General features: G+C 34.2%; 1 protein-coding gene across 1 annotated transcript in view; it reads left to right on the top strand.

Moving 5' to 3' along the window:
• The window catches only part of PPFIA2 (PPFI scaffold protein A2), a 332013-nt gene that overhangs the window by 216271 nt on the left and 97903 nt on the right, over window positions 1-17839 (top strand). Inside the window, exons 5-6 of the mRNA XM_086749863.1 lie at window positions 183-347; window positions 10534-10608. Of these exons, the coding sequence (XP_086605989.1) occupies window positions 183-347; window positions 10534-10608 (240 nt within the window). The remainder of the gene's footprint in view (window positions 1-182; window positions 348-10533; window positions 10609-17839) is intronic.

Here is a 17839-nt window from a genome sequence, read left to right as displayed (position 1 = left end):
TCCTATTTTTCTATTTATTCCATCTGATTTAGAATAATGAAATGTTGTTGATATTTCCAGCGGTGTCTCCTACAATGAGGCTGCAAAAAAAATTGTGATTTGTTGTCATGCACTTTGTAGTTAGAATTCCAATGACATTTAGGTGCAGAAAAATTAATAACCTTTTATATCAAATCCAATAGCTGTTACTGGAGCATTTGGAGTGCCTTGTCTCAAGACACGAAAGGTCACTGAGGATGACAGTGGTGAAACGGCAAGCACAGTCTCCTTCAGGAGTTTCCAGTGAAGTTGAGGTCCTCAAAGCTCTGAAATCTCTGTTTGAGCACCACAAGGCTTTGGATGAAAAGGTACAGTATGGAAAAAAAGCTTACTAAATGCACTCTTTAACTTACTTAACCGTGCCTTGTGATGCAGCAAAGCAACTGTATTGTTAATTTACTTCTTGGAATATGTCCTGTACTTACAGCGTTTACACATGTCCAGAGAAATCCATAAGAATATATGACCGACAGCTGCAGTGCACTTCAAATCACTTTAGCTATCTTTTGTACACAATAGTACAGACTTTTCAAAATAAGCAGATCTCACCCCTTCCAGACATATTTCTCCTATTTGGCACTAAATAAAGATGACACCATGGAATTTATTGTCTGTGTGGTATGTTTTTAAGTTATTGCTGAGAAAATGCAGGTATCACATTTGAAAAACACACAGAGTATAAAGGCAGGATGAGATATTTCTAACTACAAGTTTCAGAGATGTTTATAGCATTTACTACATAAGCACAGTGTTCCCTCTGCAAGTAGGGTAACCTAAAATAAGTAGTAGATCCTTCATTGTCAGAAGTAATTAAGGGTTTGCAGAATCGAGATAAAATCCACTGATTATAACTGCATCTAGTCATGCTAATTAAGAGGGTCTTTCCACTGGATTCCTCATGTGTCCTGTGCTGGAAAGACTCTTTTGTGTGAATGACACTTTGTACAACTATAAAGTATCACCTTGAGCATTGCTTACATGAATTCAGAAATCCAGTTCATGTCCAGAAACAATATGCTCAGCAGATGATATATCTGAATTAGCAAGTGCCTCAAAACTACACATGCAGGCAACACATGAGAACCGTTGCTCACGAGCAAAGAACCTACTTCCTTGTGGGGTCTGTCTTGGTTGATTTACTTGGGTGCATCGCTGCGGCTCAGTTGCTTCTCTGTTCGAGGTGGTTGGGTAAGCAGGAGAGACATTGTGCAGCACAGCATCTGAAACCATTGAATGCATAGGTGAGCTATGTTGTATAGAACCAGTTCAACGATCTCGGAGTAATAATTAAACTTTTAAAAATTCAGAAGTATACTCAGAAAGTTGACTATATTTAAGGAACTATTATTAAAAGAAACAACTTTATGAAAAGGGTAGCTGTAGTTGTATAGTAATATTTATTTTTCATTGGTAATAAATGTGTGAAACACTGGGTTATGAGTCAGACTGAATTAACTATCAGGTTCAAAGTTAAATGAATTTAAGGAATTTATGCCAAATCAAAACTTATTTTGTGTTTAGGTATATCTTTTTAGTTATATGTTCTATTCTGTTACGTATCATGAAAGCATATTTAAAGAAAATCTAAAAAAGGGAATATATTGACTTCTAGATGCTGTAAGCAATTAATTGTAGTAAGCTTTTGGATGTCATTAAGACTTACAAACCCCTGTATTATTAAAAATATCTTTTGAGTATTGATAGGGTTTATGATCTGAGCTTTGGTCTTTTATCCAACACTTTAAATCTTGATAAAACTATAGAGTAGGGAGCTCTTCTGATTTTATTTTTTTGACACTGTGTTGGATAAATATAAGAAATAACAAGACCTAAACTTAAAATAGATTCTGATTATTCAGCAGTTATGTACTTCCTACACATTTTCTTTTGTGAATGTTTTAGTGTTTAGGTGCTATGCAGTTTATTTTAGATCCCATTTTGAAAATTATCGTATATAATAAGATTGAGGTTAAAGATAATATTTTGACCTATGTTCTTGAAAATTCTATTTTTATATTTTTTAAATTTAATAGGTTAAAATCAGTCTTCAGTTCATTTAAAAATTTTGGAGTGACACAAGTACAGATCTTATTTATATAATGCTTCTCTGTCCCAGTGGTAATGATAATTATCAGTGTAGAAAAATCAGCCATCTGCAATCGTATTAACAAGTAATTTATTACATTATAATAATAAATACAGATTTATTACATTATAAAAAAAGTTTTAAAATGGATTGGCCAAAATGACTTTCTCCTATGTGCTATTATCTGTGTGTTAAATCTTTTTCATTTTAATATAATAAATCATATTTTTCTTGTAAAAAAATTACAAGATCAATTAAGGAAATAGTTTAGCAAATTATTTAAAAATATTATTTTTGCTAAACATTATTTTTAGGTACAAATCCTGTATAAAATTATGTGTTTATGTTATAGTATCTCTCTTCAGAATGATCAGATCAAAGACATTTTATATATCATCCAGATATCTGATAATATAATACTACCACATTATATCACACATTGTCAGCATTATTGGGATTTTTATTCAAAAATAATGGAAGTAGAAAAGACTGCATACACCCAAATGTGCTACAAAACTTTTATGGCATCTGAGTCATCTATGCTACACTTTCTTTGACAGAAAAATTATATAAGTTGTTAAATTTGTTTCAGACCCTTCAGGAATAAGCCATTAATCCACTTATGAAAATTCATTGAAGTTATTCAGAGATTAGTAGAATAACGTAGGCTGGACCTCCTAGAGGACATCTGGCCGAACATCCTGCTCAAAGCCAAGCCAACTGTTTCACATTGCTTAGGGTCCTGTCTAATCAACTTCTGAATATCTCCATGGAGAAAACCTATTCTGGTGTTTCACTGCCCATTGTAATTCTTTTTTTTCCATAATACCAAGCTGAAGTTTCTGTTGTTGAGTCTTGCACCTGTTCCCTCTTGTCCTGTCACTCTGCATCTTCAAGGAGAAGCTGGCTTTGTTTTCTCCACATCTTCTGGTTAGCTAGTTGTAGACAGCAATAAGGTCTCTCATGAACCTTCCCTTCTGAAGTTTGACCAGACCCAGCTCTCTCAGCCTCTTCTCATATGCCATGTGCTCCAGCCCATGACCAACTTAGCGGTCCCTCTTTGAAGTTCTGCCACAAAACTTGACTGGTCATACAAGGAATGCTATGTACACAGTACAAGAACTACAAAAGCATCCTCATTACAATGGAAAAAATGCAATGAAAAATACAAAACAGTCTGGAAGATGGAAAATAAAACATACCAATTTAGGGTTCATATTTCCAGGGAGGCCTGCGTAAGTATAAGGAGAACCGAGAATGATACCTTAACCTATTTCAAAAAGCCTGTTGACGCTCTATGTATTACATGAAGTCTTGGCTTTGCCTTTACCTTTTGTCCAAAAGACAGACCACCATAAAGAGATCATGGCCATGATTGCCTTACTCAGAGAAAGCATGGCTGTCATTGACAGTTATTTCAGTGTCTGACAGCTCCTTCAGCATCTCTCCATCTCCTGTAGAATAAAAGCTTGTCGTGCTGGAGAGCCAGTATTGTTTAGCTGAACCTGATAGTACATCTTAGTGAACAGAAGGTAGTAAGAGCATGCTGTTCTTCTTACCTCATTATCCATATGAGATCCTAGCAGTGTCAAACAACAGTCTTCGTAGTCTGTTCTTGCACTGTTGTAGTGTATTTTGTGAGAATTTCACTTTAGGGCATGAGGATAATGAAAGAATTTAATTTATAAATATTTACTATTTTATGTTATCCCAAAGAAATCTTATTGTGCCTGCTTGGGTAAGTGAATTATGTCACAGCAAATGAAATTAGTAGTGCACTAACTGTGTTATTGTTATTTAAAAATTTAATTTGATAGAAGCTATACATATTTTCAAGTATCTTTATATATCTAATTACGCTGAAATTTTTAGAAATCTGAAAACACGGGACATGGGCAGTTCTGCTACTAATTCTAGATGTTCTTAATTTTTAAAGTTATATTCAGTGATTGTTGTATGTGTCACAAACAATGAGGATTGTTAAAAAAAAATTGAAAGTTTTAAACACTAGAGTTTGGGACAAATTTTGACTGGGACTGATGTGAAATTCTGACTTAACATTTCTAATAGCCTTTGCTATTGCATAGGTCACTTGAAATTTGCAGCTGTATTCACAGGGAAGACAGTCTGTATGGAAAAATCTCTTCAGTAATCACCCCTGACCTTCTTCATGCTTCAGGTCTCAAAGACTTCTCTTACTGCTGATAAGTAGCTGATATATTTCTTTGGTTTATATCATGCAATGAAAAGTTGTAGAAATAATGTAAGACAGCACTATGACATATTTTGGATATTATATATGACTTATACATGGAATAGTTTATAATACAGCAAATGAAGATGAGACTTACTAGACATCATTAGAGTTGAATAGAAAATAGAAGCTCAGATTAACTTCATGGCTAGAAGAGACGTTGAGTATAGAGTAGGTCAGGAAATACATGTTCCTTCTATGCATTTCAGGAAGAATGAAAACTAGAAAATTTGTTATTTTATTTATACCATTCTATAGCTATAATCGACTTCTGTCTGTCCGAACATGTTTGTTTTCCTGCAGATATTTTTCCTATTTTGCTTTAAACTTAGAGTTCAACATTTAAAATGTGCATTTGGAAATAAGTGTTTGAAGCAACTTCTTCTCCAAACCCATTTTTTGTCGATTTTTTTTTAAAAAGTGTCCGGTTGATATTCACAGAGGAAAGCAACTAGCAGGTGTTATTGTCCCAGCTAATATGCAAAAAACACTGGTTCTCTTAAGATTAATTCATGTCAGAAATATTCTTGCAGATAAAAACAACCTACTCCTATCAACATTATCACTATCTTTTTATTCATTCGCAAGTAGCTAGGAGAGCTTTTATTCAATAGACTGTTCATGAAAAAGAAGTAATTCAATTCTAGCATGTGCAAGTGTTTTTTAAAAGCTCTTTGTGGGCTGCAGATCTGGAGAGAAAGAAGAAAGAATCTGACAGCAAGGAAAAAAAGTGGGAAGCAGTTGCTAGGAGATGGAGAAAGATGGGTGATATTTTGCACCAACAGCAGTGCTAAGATGACATTGACTATGTTATATTTCAAGATGATGTGGTTGCACTTAAAAGCCAGAGGAATACTCAGGAATACATGTTGGATACAGCCTCTAACCTGGAGAGAGCAATTCTTTTCTGGTGTGTCTGTGGCACTATAATGGGAATCTGTCCTTTAAAAATGCATACTATAGCATGTTCTGATAGATGAGGTGACATCTGATTAGTCTTACTTTGTGAAACATTACTTAGTAAAGCTTTATATAGTGTCAAATATAATAGAAACACAATGAAGGACTATATAAAATTTAAGTACTGTGTTACTTCTGAAGTGATAAACACAATCTCACTAAGATAATGCTTACTTATATGAACTATGTTTACTCACTTACTGTCTTTGACTTCTGGAAAAAAAAAGTAATATTCCAATCATTAATTTGCATTCATGATATGAAACAAACCCAAATTATCAGATAAAAATAGTTTGCATTTGTTCATGCTCCATTGTCTCCAACAAGGTATTGACCAGAAACAGCAGCCTTTTCTGCATCTCTCAGAAATAAGAATGGTTCTAGGCTTTTTGTTTGCTGTAACATAAATTGGAAGAGGGAATCCAATACAAAATTATTTGCAATACATTTCTATATAGCTTTTCAGTGGTTTTGGCTGTTGTCTTGTGTTTAGATTCAAAGGTTATTCAACAAGAACTTACAGAGTTCAGGAAAATAGTAGTACAATTACTAACTGATAAATATTGCTTAGAGTAAAATCTTTTTCAAAATATATGTATACCGCCTAAGTTAGTAGGGCATTTGTAACCTGTATTCTTTCTTGGAATGTGAATGACCAAACCTGAAAACTTCGTTCAGCTTTTGTGTAGTTCCTCAAGTTTATTTTGAAATCCATTGAAGACTGAGAGTGAGAAATAAAGTTACAGTTTCTGGCTGTAAACCAGAGCAGATTTCTTCAGATCAGAGTGCTGATGTAGCACTTTTCCTCTTTTTCACTGACAGAATCAAAGATTTCCCTCAATTTTATCAGTCTCTCTGAATGTGGTTGAACGTGAAGAATTATTTGCAACGTATCCAATGTACCATGGCAAATGTGAATCAGAATTAGTTTTTCACTGGTCAGATGAAAGGAAAAAATAAGTCTTCTGTGCCAAGGCACAGTTGCTTTCAGTTCCTTTAGCAACTCTAATATTCAGAGAACAAACAAGACTGCAGTTTTGGTTAGGTCATTATAAAAAAGGCAGTGCATTAACTGTGTACATACAAGGGAGGCAAGGCAAGGCAAGGCAAGGCAAGGGAAACAACTTCCAGCTGTCTCTCTGTGTCGCACTGATACTGTTCCATGTTGTTACTGACAGTGGGACAAGAATTAAAAAAAATTTATCTTGGTATAATAGTTTGATATTCAGGATAAAAACATTAATTCTCTACCTGGTTTTTCTGAAGTACCATGTAAAAAATGTGTTTCTGTCATGGTTTAACCCCAGTCAGCAATTGAGTACCACACAGCCGCTCGCTCCCCCTCCCCAGGGGATGAGGGAGAGAATTGGGAAGAAAAGAAAACTTGTGGGTTGAGATAAAGACAATTTACTAGGATAGAAAAGGAAAAGGTAGTAGTATATATTAATAAGATTATGATGATGATGATGATGATGATAACAATAATATCAATAATAAAATATACAAAACTAATGAGGCACAATTTCTCACCACCCAACAACTCAATAACCAATACAGCCTGTCCCAAGCAACAATCACAGAACAAAAAAAAACCTGAAAATTATCCTGGAACAATACTGAACAGCAAGAGAAAAACCAGCTAGCTCACTGACCCACCTCCACTTGCATACTTAGCGTGACATTTATGACATGGAATACTCTCTTTGGCTAGTTTGAATCAACTGTACTGGCTATATCCCTCCCAGCTTCCTGCATCTGCACATCAGTAAAACATAGGACACTGGAAAGTGTCCTTAGTCTCTTTAGCAACAACTCATAACATCATTATATTGTGAATATTCTTCACATACCAAATCCCATACTAAATCCAAAACATGGGAGCTACTGAGAAGAAAATCAGCTCCATGTCCGCTGAAACCAGGACAGTCTCCTAAATGTTCCTCAAAACAAGTGCCTATTGTTTCCAGGTAGTGTTTTTCAGGCTTTAAAATGTTCATAGGGTTCAGTTCTACAGCACCAAAGTGTCTAAAGGTTAAGGATAATGCTTCTGATTCCAGCTCCTTGTGGAGCTGTGATTTCCTCAGTAATGTGGCCTCGTTGGTTTGCAAATTCTAGAACCATTCAAAGTGAATGCCAGTGTTAGATGTCTTTAAAACATGCATTGTCATTTATAAAACACTTAGGCTTGCATACATGAAGGTTTCAGGAAACTTATGAAAATTTAAAGTAACCAACTCACTGCATTTCGTTTCAGCTACTGATAACCACCATTTTGTGAATTTTCTCTCAATCATCTTGTTCCTCAGCAGTGCTTACAGCCAAGAGGAGTGAACCTAGGAAGATAACTGTCATTTTTCTATGTATTATTTTTTATATCTAGGTTGAGCTTTCCATTAATAAATTTTTGTGTGCCAGCTACCACTGTATTTAGAGATTGAAATCAGGCCTTTTGAGACAGGACTTCATCCCTCACTGGCAGGACATGACATAGACTTTAGTAGTGGAGAACTAGTGAAAGTCAGAAGTGGTAGTGGGAAGAGAAGCAGGATACAGAAAGAGACTTCTGGGATCCAGAGAGGAATGAGGAATCTCTAGGAAGGCAGAGAGCATGGTAGGAGCAGGAAGAGAAGAGAGATGTGAATGCCAGATAGTGGATTCATACTGGACAGAGAAACAGGTCATCAAGCAGCCCTTGGAAGCTGCTAGAAGAACTGGTGAAATAATGCTATTTTTCAAGCAGAATATTATTTTTAAATAGGAAAAAGGAAAGGCAAATAAAGTAAGAAACACTTTTTCAGCTATTTAAACAATTACAGTTTTTCAACTATAATCAGAATAATTGATGCATTATACATGCAATGTGAAATATTTTTATGAAAAATATAATTAGATGTAAATTAAGAATAAATTAGAATTAGAAAATGTAATATTTCAAATTAATTATATATATATTAGGTATGTTAGAATTTAATACTAAAAAATTTATATAAAATGACTCTGATGGTCGCTTATGTACTACCATAAACCTGAAGCTTTATGAGTATGTTTTCCAGAAATTATATAGCTCATTTTGGAAAGCAAGCTTTATGATTAAAGGGTTTTGCATGCATCTTTGATGAAAAATAGCACAAAAATTTAATAAACAGGAAAAATATTTAGGGTTGCATTGCATATTCCCACTGCACTGTGTTGTTCTGTTGTAAGAAAACAGTTGAAACAGGTGTGAAAATTGTGGCTCGGTCACTGACACTTCAAGGTGGCTTAAATTTCTTTTGCATCAGGAGAGGAACAAGCAGAGTCAGTTACTACACCTCAACTATTGATTACACAGTCATACCCTATAGGAAATGTCCATTTAAGGTGTAATAAGTAGCCTTGGTAACATTAACAGTTGATATTTTTCCAGTCTTATAGTGCTGAAGGAATAGAGGGAAATCAATAAATCAGCAATTGGACTATAATTGAGGATTGTTTCTAGTCTTGGGGATTTCTTATACCTTAACCCTCTTCAACTCACTTTTATTTTGCTGCTTTGAGCACCTCTCACTTATGATTTCTGTTCTGTTAAGGCTAGCAACATTGTTTAGTGTATAGCAAAACTATAGTTACCTTAGAGCATTCAAATAATTTATGTGAATACATAAAATACATTTTCTCATTTTGTTTCTTTTAATAGAGCTGAAGTATGTGAAGAGGACAAAAATCTCAAAATACTGGATAAGCAACTAGATTTGCATTTGTTAGGAAGACTGAATAGTTTTATTTTTAAGTGTTCATTTCCTGAACAATTTCTTTAGATTTAGTTAGTTTTAAAGTTTTATCGGAACAAAATAGTGTACTTGCTGTCTTATAGTTTTGCTGATAAGTAATTTTCATCTATTAAAGCCTAAGCCAATCTTGAGATATACTGAGTCTGTTTGCAAAATTTCACTTCTATCAGCAGTAATGGAAAATCAGGTATATAAAGGTAATATTTATTGGTCTAAGAGGTATCACTGGAAAAAGTATAAAAGCATTAGGGCACACACATCCTTTTCAGAGGTCTCTTGTGTTTGTCAAGGGGTCTGAAAACAATTGTACGTCCATGAAAGTGTACAATGTTTCATTGTACATGAAAGACTGATTTTTGTTTTGCTTTGTTTTCCAGCTACATCTGTTGGTCTAATAGAATATGCTAGCTTTCCCTACAAAGATTGCTAATAGCCTTAAACATCCATGGATCATCAGCTGGAACAGCATTACCACAGCATAGCTGGCATGGGGATAGAAATATATCCTGGGTGTTTGCTGATTAGGCAAGGTGTAAAGTCATTTAATGTGAGGTGCCTATGGAAGAAGAGCTGCCATAGGCTCCCATCATAGTCAGAAGAGAGTCACCTACATACAGCACTGAAGATCACTCTGAGTCTGGTTTGCCTTTCGTCATATTGGGAGACTGGCACCTGTGTTGCTAGCGTGGGTTGTCTGTTGCTACATGAGCTGATGCTGAGCTAGGGCAGTCAAAAAACAGTAAATATGTATTCAGAGATATTAAATTATTCTTCTTTAATATTAATAATTAACGTTGAATAATAAATATAATAGTAATAATTTAATAGATCATAAACAACCTTAGAACAGAATAGGTCATCTATGAAATGAGTACAAACGCAACAGTCTTTTCTGCTTGTGAGAGTGTATCTTGTTTATGAGTTTTTACAAAACCCTAACAAACAGCATGACAATATAAAAAATCTTTAGTATGTGTGCCTGAAGGCAATGCTGCAAGTTATTTTTTCAATGAATTTGTTGCATTCAATTAAGATGAACAGATTAGTTATCTTCCATGGACTGGGACTTAAAATATTTGCAGATGGTTTTTCCCTTACCCTTTCTAAAAGATGCTTGTGAAAAATGTTTTCTTTTCATGCCTAATGTAGTTTTAAAATATTTGCATTTGCTGTGTATTCCATAAAATTACAGGCAAACTGTGGAAAAGCAGTATGGCTTTTAAAGTTTGACACCTATTTTCATGGGTTAAATCTTCCTATAGTTAGGTTTAAATGTTTACTACACAGTGTGTCTCAAGAAAGGATGCAACACACATGCCTGCAGACAGACTCGCAAGGCATTCAGTAGTGCATATGGAAGATTATATAATTTTTAAAGACTGATAGAAATTACGTTACTGCACATATTTTGATTTTTCTTCTAGGTAAGGGAACGACTGAGGGTTTCTTTAGAAAGAGTCTCTGCACTGGAAGAAGAACTAGCTGCTGCTAACCAGGAGGTAACATAAAACACTTTCTCCCCTTTTGAGGTTCAATTTCTTTAACACTCTGTCCCGTGTGTTCCCTGTCACTTTTCTTAAAACTGTCAGAAAAAAAAGAAAAAAGATAAATTACATTCTGAGTAAGCTGCTCAGTGAGGCTTGTTTAAGGTGGTTGTAAGATTAATACAACCTACTGTTTACTGATTTATTCCCTTCTTCTATTCCCTTGTGAGCAAACCAAAATCTAAGAGCTAGTGAGAGGTTCCCAGGTTTCTTACTGGATATGACAAAGGAGTGAACCGATGAATACAATAGATACTGTAAACAATTTAATAACTTGAATTTCTGTTTTACTATAAAATTAAGTAAAATACACACACATATATATAAACATTAAAAAATGTTAACATTTATGAAGGAAGGATTACGGTTGACCTTGAAATTTAGGTTTCTCTCTTCTCTTTTAATTGCAATGTATCATGGTGAACTGTGGTGACATATACCTATCGTAAACTTGAACAAGAGACTTTTCCTGTATGGGAGTTTGCAGACTCTTCTCTTTTGTTTGAAAGGGTAAACAGCAACATATGATTGTGTTGCACACACAACTATACACACATACAGAAAGGAATTTTGCACCCCAGAGAGATGAATCTGAGGACAGAAAATATAAATGACAGAGTGATGGTGACTTTAGCATCCTCATCATGTTCTCAGTCTCCACCTGATGTGCTTCTCACACTGTTAAAAATAAGTCAGACAAGCAATAGAATTGGATTAAAGCTATCTTGTGTTACGTCCATTTACTGGTGTTATTTTACTCAGCAGAAGCTGAAAACGGCCACAAACAATCTTAAAGTACTGCTAAATAATTCTGGAAAAATTGAATACCTGTAATTCAGGATAATGTAAAATAGAGACTCCTAAAGTATTTTTTTCCAATATTAAACTAGAAAAAGTTACTTTCTTAAAGTAACTTCTTTAAAATGGGATCTGCAATTAAGATATTGGTACTTCCTTTTTATGAACTATGAACTAGGTGTTTTGAATCATCTTTTTCTTCTCTGAATTACTTGCACTTTATCTGTGCAAAAATAAAATCTCTCTTTTATTCTTCCATTTCATAATGTCCAGAATACTTGTGTTCAAATGATTTAGTTACAGTATGTTGCATAATCTGTTATTTGCACTAGTGTTTATTAAATAGAAAACAGTCCTTTTGGTCAGTTAAGCCAACTGAGATGCATCTCACTTCTCTAATCCCTCCAATTCATGACCCAATTAAATCTGAGTTCACGTCACTGGATATGGGACCAGGTCTTTAGAGCATTGCCTTGTTATTTCAGGTTTTTAAAAAATTAATGAAACTTTTTTGACAGTAAGAAGTAAAAACATATACAATTAAATTAAATTGAAATAGGACTTTCATAGCCTTTCTTGCCACAAATCCTTAGAAACTTTGTGTCTGTGTGACACTAAAAACACTTAGAAGGACATTTAATCAACCAAGTGTAACATGACCGTTAACACAATCTGAATATTTTTATTCCAGTTTCCTGTGACGAACTGTTAAAGCTAAAAATGGAAACTCAATCAAATAATAATGAAAAATGAGCTAGATGGGAAGAGATGTGGAAGAGAATGGGTGGATTATTTTCAAACAGTTACTGCATTTGAACAAGAGTTTAGATAATGTTCACATAATTAGTTATTTAAACAAGACAAAATTAATTAGACAACTGAAATATATAAGCCTGTTTTTATATTAGATTACACAGTGAATGCACAGGCAATAAAGGGCCTTAAAAGTTTATTGTACTATATATGAAAATAAATGGGCCAAGTTTCCAAGGGAACTAAATATATGTTTTTCAGTAATTTCTGTATTCCTGTCACTCAGTGTCTGTTCTCCCAAGAGAATCTGTATTTTTGTTCATATCCGTTTTCTCATTCTGATTGTAAGAGTGTACTGCATATTCAGGACACTAAATTGGTCCCCTGACTAAACGAGTATATGATTAGGTATATAACAAGTATAACATTCAGGGATAAAAAAATAGTAGAAATGTATATGTTAAGGTAGCACCATTCTATGAAAGCTTATGGCTGAGCAACAATGAGAAACTGTAGACACTCACAAGTACTTACTGGAAATGTCCTCATATAAAAGAGAAAAATTGAGAGAGACTATAGCTTTCCATCATTAGATGGTAAATAAGCTCTCATTTAAGAGTCTTCGTAGTATATTACATACATACCAAAGGGAGTGAAAACATCTGGAGCTCTGGCAAAGCTGATTTCAACTCTAGTTGCCAACACCATCTCTCAAAGCACTTCGTATTTGATAGGGAATAGTAACACACGTTGACTTCAAGCTGCAGGGGCAATTGAGAAGGTCAGTTGGAGCTCTTGTGGGAATTCAGTTGTGTAGCTGATATTTATTTGTAATCATACAAGGGTAATAGAGAAGGACTTTGGTCTGCAGCTCGAATAGTGACTGCTAATATGGCATAAGTCACTGTTGTTCATCCAGTTTGACTTTTTATAAACAAGAATATCAGCCAAATGGTTCATTGCTGTTTAGATTCTGTGAAAGCAATAGTTTCTATTAAAAAGGGAATATGTAGTTCATGTCCTTTTCACATAAAAGCTACACAGAAATTATTTTGATTTTATGTAATATTTAAAAATATCCTAGCAATTTGTAACACTTTTAAAAAGTCAATTATCTCTATAAATTAAAATATAAAATATACATCAAATTATCAAGGGAATCCTTATGTTTACTACAGGTTTAACAACATTATAGAATTGCTAGAATTAACCAAATCAGTTACTTTAACTATTCTTCTGAATATGAAGTCTTGATTTTAAGTTGTGTCAAGGTGGAGGATACTTACAGGGTACATCAGCTTCTTATTAAAACATGTTTACAAACACTAAACTTTATACTGTATCTTACAAAGCATGGGATGCAGCTTAGAATTAGGACTCTTGAGACTGGGGATCTACATGTGAGCCAGATGTCTGAAATTCAGCTGTAGTCTGTAGAGCTCTAGTAAATCCAGTCTGCCAGCTAACCTGGTGGTTAATCTGCCAGGTCTGTCAGATATGACCAAAAATTGACAGGAGAGCTGTGTCTGTGTGGAGCTAGAGGTAGGGAAAGAATATCCCCTGTCACTACGAAGGCAGCAAATGCCTGCATTAGGCGACTGACTCTCACAAGCTCGTACGTAGACACCTAATGCACAGACAGTTAAATTTAGGTGTCTTACTCCTTAGAAACAGCAGAAGCTCTCTGAATCAGGCAGTGGGCTTGTAGATACAGAGAAGATGCAAAATGGGCCTATATTATACATAAAGAGTAGGCTGAATATTCTTTACATACATGTTTTACTGGAGGAAGAAGTTATTTGACTATGTATTTTATTTTGCTGCAACGTGGCAGTAGAAGGGACCTTTAAACATAGCAGCAATTACGATTAATGTTGAGACTTTTCATGCAGACTAGGGCAAGACAACTGTCTACAGTAGTTAAATTCCATAGTCATCCTTATAATATTTGCTTTTTATCATAAGTTATCACATGATGCACCCAAAATTATCACACTTTTTTTCTTTTTTCTTACACTGGAAGTCGCTAATTGTTCACAACTCGTAGATGTTGTCCTGTTCATTTGTGTCTCTTGTAGGTAAAATGAATAGTAGATATTGTTAACAATTTTCTGAAATATGTATCTCCCCATTTTTAATTAAAATTACTGTAAAATGTAGCTACATTTGCTTACCTCTCAGGTGCTTTTAAAATGATACTGGTTTTCATCTGGCTCCACATAACTCGTGGTCTCTCCAAATAGTTTTGTTGCGGAAGGTTATAATTTGCAGCTAGTAATTAGACAAGCTGCAAGTGGTATATACAATACCAAAGCTCAGTGGTACAATAGTGTCTGTCTGTGAACGTTTTGAAGGCAAATGTGGTGTTTTTCAGTGAGTATATGAACATTTTCAAATTCCAGTGAGGTTCTGATAATCTGCTTCCTTTTTACACACTGTTTGGAAAAGAATGAGTCTTATTTGCAAGGGAAGTGGGATGCGAATTTTCCTTCCTCGTTTTGCCATTTATGATCTTCATGGAAATTAACTTTAATATTGAAATTACTGACAAGATAACCACTTTTGTTCCACAGCTTTTGAGATCCTCTTACTAGGAGGATGAGTATGAGTCTTTGTGTTAAAAGTACACTAAACTAAAGCATGTGCAAACAACACACGAAGATATTTCATTAGCACCATATATCACCAGGAACTCAAGCTCTAGTGGCTTCCACAGGGCAGGGATAAATAAATTATAGCCAGGTGGTACCATGGCCTGCAGTGACGCTTTTAAATCCATTTCTACTGCAGTGTGTAGTGATAAATGACAACTGTTGTGATTTCCATTAAGAGATTTTACTGTTTCCCAGAACTCTCAACAGTTTCCCCCCCCAAAAAATGACATTCAGAGCTTTTCCCCAAGGCTTGTATGTAAAATTAAACTTTATACATAGTTAATTCTATACTGGGAAAAAAATAATTTTTTTAATGGCTGCGCTTACTTTGTACATGAATTTTCTCCTGCTCTTCTTAAACATATATTGAGCCCTTGTAAAATCTTCCTGTGGCAATAAGAATCTTACAGTAAGTGGCTTTCTGAAACCCTTTTTTTTTCTTGTTAATATGTTGGCTTTTTCATCTTTCCTCATTAGTAGAAAATGTGGCATGAAAAATACAGCTTTAATTACATTTATTATGTCAAAGATATACTTTAGGAACTCAGAAAACACTGAGACTGTGTAGAATATGAAATTAGAGAAATTACTGCTTTGAGTTTGTGTATCGCTGTACTACTATAGGCTATTCTTCAGCTTTTGTTGAAAATGCCAATGCTATTTGCAAATGCCAAACAACATTATATTTCTTCTGTCAATTGAGACATAGATTATAACACTCGGGCTTCCTTTTAAAACTTCATTGTTACAATTTCCACTTGTTTCTACAGAACCTTACTCAGCCTTTGAGGATAAATTTAATTCCTGGAGCTATCAGAGAGATTGTAGATTATTTGAACCAGGGATCGCTGCTTCATATAACTGCACACATTTTCTTATTTGGGCAGTGGGTTTCTTCCTGACAGTTGGTTACTTTATTCGTTAGGGTGCACTAATGCTATTTTTTTATAGCATCCATGAAAGCATGCATAAATGATTTACATCACTGAAGAGAAAGGATGGTTTGCAATTTATGATTCTTTATATTCTATAGCAGAAACACCAGAAAATGTAGCCACTTATTCACCAAAGAACTTTCAAATACCATGTTAATTGCCTAACTTTTGTTGTGCAGGGCAAGTGAAAAAAAAACAGTAAAAAATGCAGATGCTTTTAAGATTTGAGGCCAGTTTTGGCTCAGACCATAAGGGATGCTGCAAACATGTTCATAGTATCATTACTGTTAATTAAATATTCTGTAATATTTAATATATACATATTTTAAAGTAAAACTTCAGGTAACTGTGATGTGTTGCATGTGAACTTATTTTTATCCCCAGCTGTTTCAGGTGCTATTAACTTAAGGTAGTTTTTGTTACAGGAGTTTCTTGGTGGCCTTAACCTTTTTATGTAATACAGTGCAAAGTGATTTTTGGAGTAGAAAACTTTTTAAAGGAATAGTTTTCTGAAAAAAAAAAAATAGAATGTGCATTTCTTGAATGTATAATATACACAGAATTTCATCATTCAAAAATGAATGATATCAAATCTCTGGATAAAACTGGGTGAAATTTAGTGACTCTTTTTCTGAAGAAGGCCAGGCTAGATGGCTTATATCTGTTTCTGGTGACTTTAAGTATTTTTTTTTGGTAAAAATCTGAAACAGTCTTCATCTTTAGTACCTCGTTTTACCGTATTTTCTCAGAATGGTGTAAATGAAAGTTTCTGTTTTGTAAATTCTCTCCTACATATTAAAAGTTTTAAATTTTTTTTTAAGCTATAACTTTACACAGGTCTATCTCTGGAGAGACCTTTGTGGTCTGAACGTTAATTTTAAATGTCTATGTAATTGTGCCAAATTATATGTTTTATGCAAAGATGCACTTAATTTAAAATATCTTGGTTTGAAATGTAATCTTTATGTGCTCTATGTAATTGCTTTTCATTCTGCCTTTAACCTTAGCCATCTAGTTAAATGTTAACTCTGCAGAAAGTTGTTGATGCCCTTAAATTTTAAATGTGGTAATGAAGCAAAACAATTACTTTTTTTTTGTAGATGTTCCTCATACTCCATATTCCACAGCATTAATTTCTGTCTCTACACATTTGAATTAGGATGTATGGCATGGCAGCTGAAGAGGTTGAAAACTGCTGCAGCAGCACTACATCCTTTATTGCCTTATTTTTTACATAGTCAAAAATAAATAAGCACAAGAAATAATCAGTTAAGTTGCTATAGCTATTTAATTTTATGGCCTCAACTAGTTCTAATCTAAGTTCTCAGAGGAAAAAAAAAAAACCACTTATCCAGTATATTTATTAGTTCTTCTAATAAAATCTTTGATATCGAGTGCTTGGTAACTTGCATACATTATTGTTTTCCATATCATGTCACAAAGACAGTTCTTACTTTCTGGTTTTATTTTCCAAATATTCTAAAATCCCAAATATGGATGGATTAGAGTGTTTCACGATGTTACTACTGTTAAGGAAGGAGTCAGATTCTTCCATTGAAATGATAGATTCAGGCTACTTAACATCTCCATTGCAATTTTCGTGTTTTTCTTAGAACTTTGCATTGTGGTTGATACTTCTCCTTTGTTTTACTTACTTGTGAAATTTTTAATGGCCTTTTTTTATATAAAGATTTATGACTACAGTGAATCCCAGTGTCACAGATTTATCATTGAAGAGCAGAGTTTAGTTTTACTCCCATTATTCGCAAAACAGCCTGAGATCTATTGCACCTCTCCATTTTCTGCTATGGCACTTCCCTATGTATCAATAAGCGTACATACATTACTCCTAAACTGCTATAAGCTGTTAATTGTACTTTTCTGAAGAAAAGAAAAATCTAAGTTTTGTGATATAATGCTTAAAGGAACATGGCAAAAGGTAGACAAGCTATGTAAAACTGTGATTTGCTGATTGTTCTTTCTTTACTGTTCCCCTAAATCTGCTGTGCAGCTATGGAACAATTGTTTCAACATACATTTATAGAA

The sequence above is a fragment of the Chlamydotis macqueenii genome, chromosome 1, assembly GCF_036417535.1.
Source record: "Chlamydotis macqueenii isolate bChlMac1 chromosome 1, bChlMac1.mat, whole genome shotgun sequence".
NCBI classification, from domain to species: Eukaryota; Metazoa; Chordata; class Aves; order Otidiformes; family Otididae; genus Chlamydotis; species Chlamydotis macqueenii.
Note: the sequence above shows the minus strand (reverse complement) of the source record. Positions and strands in the feature narration are given on the sequence as shown.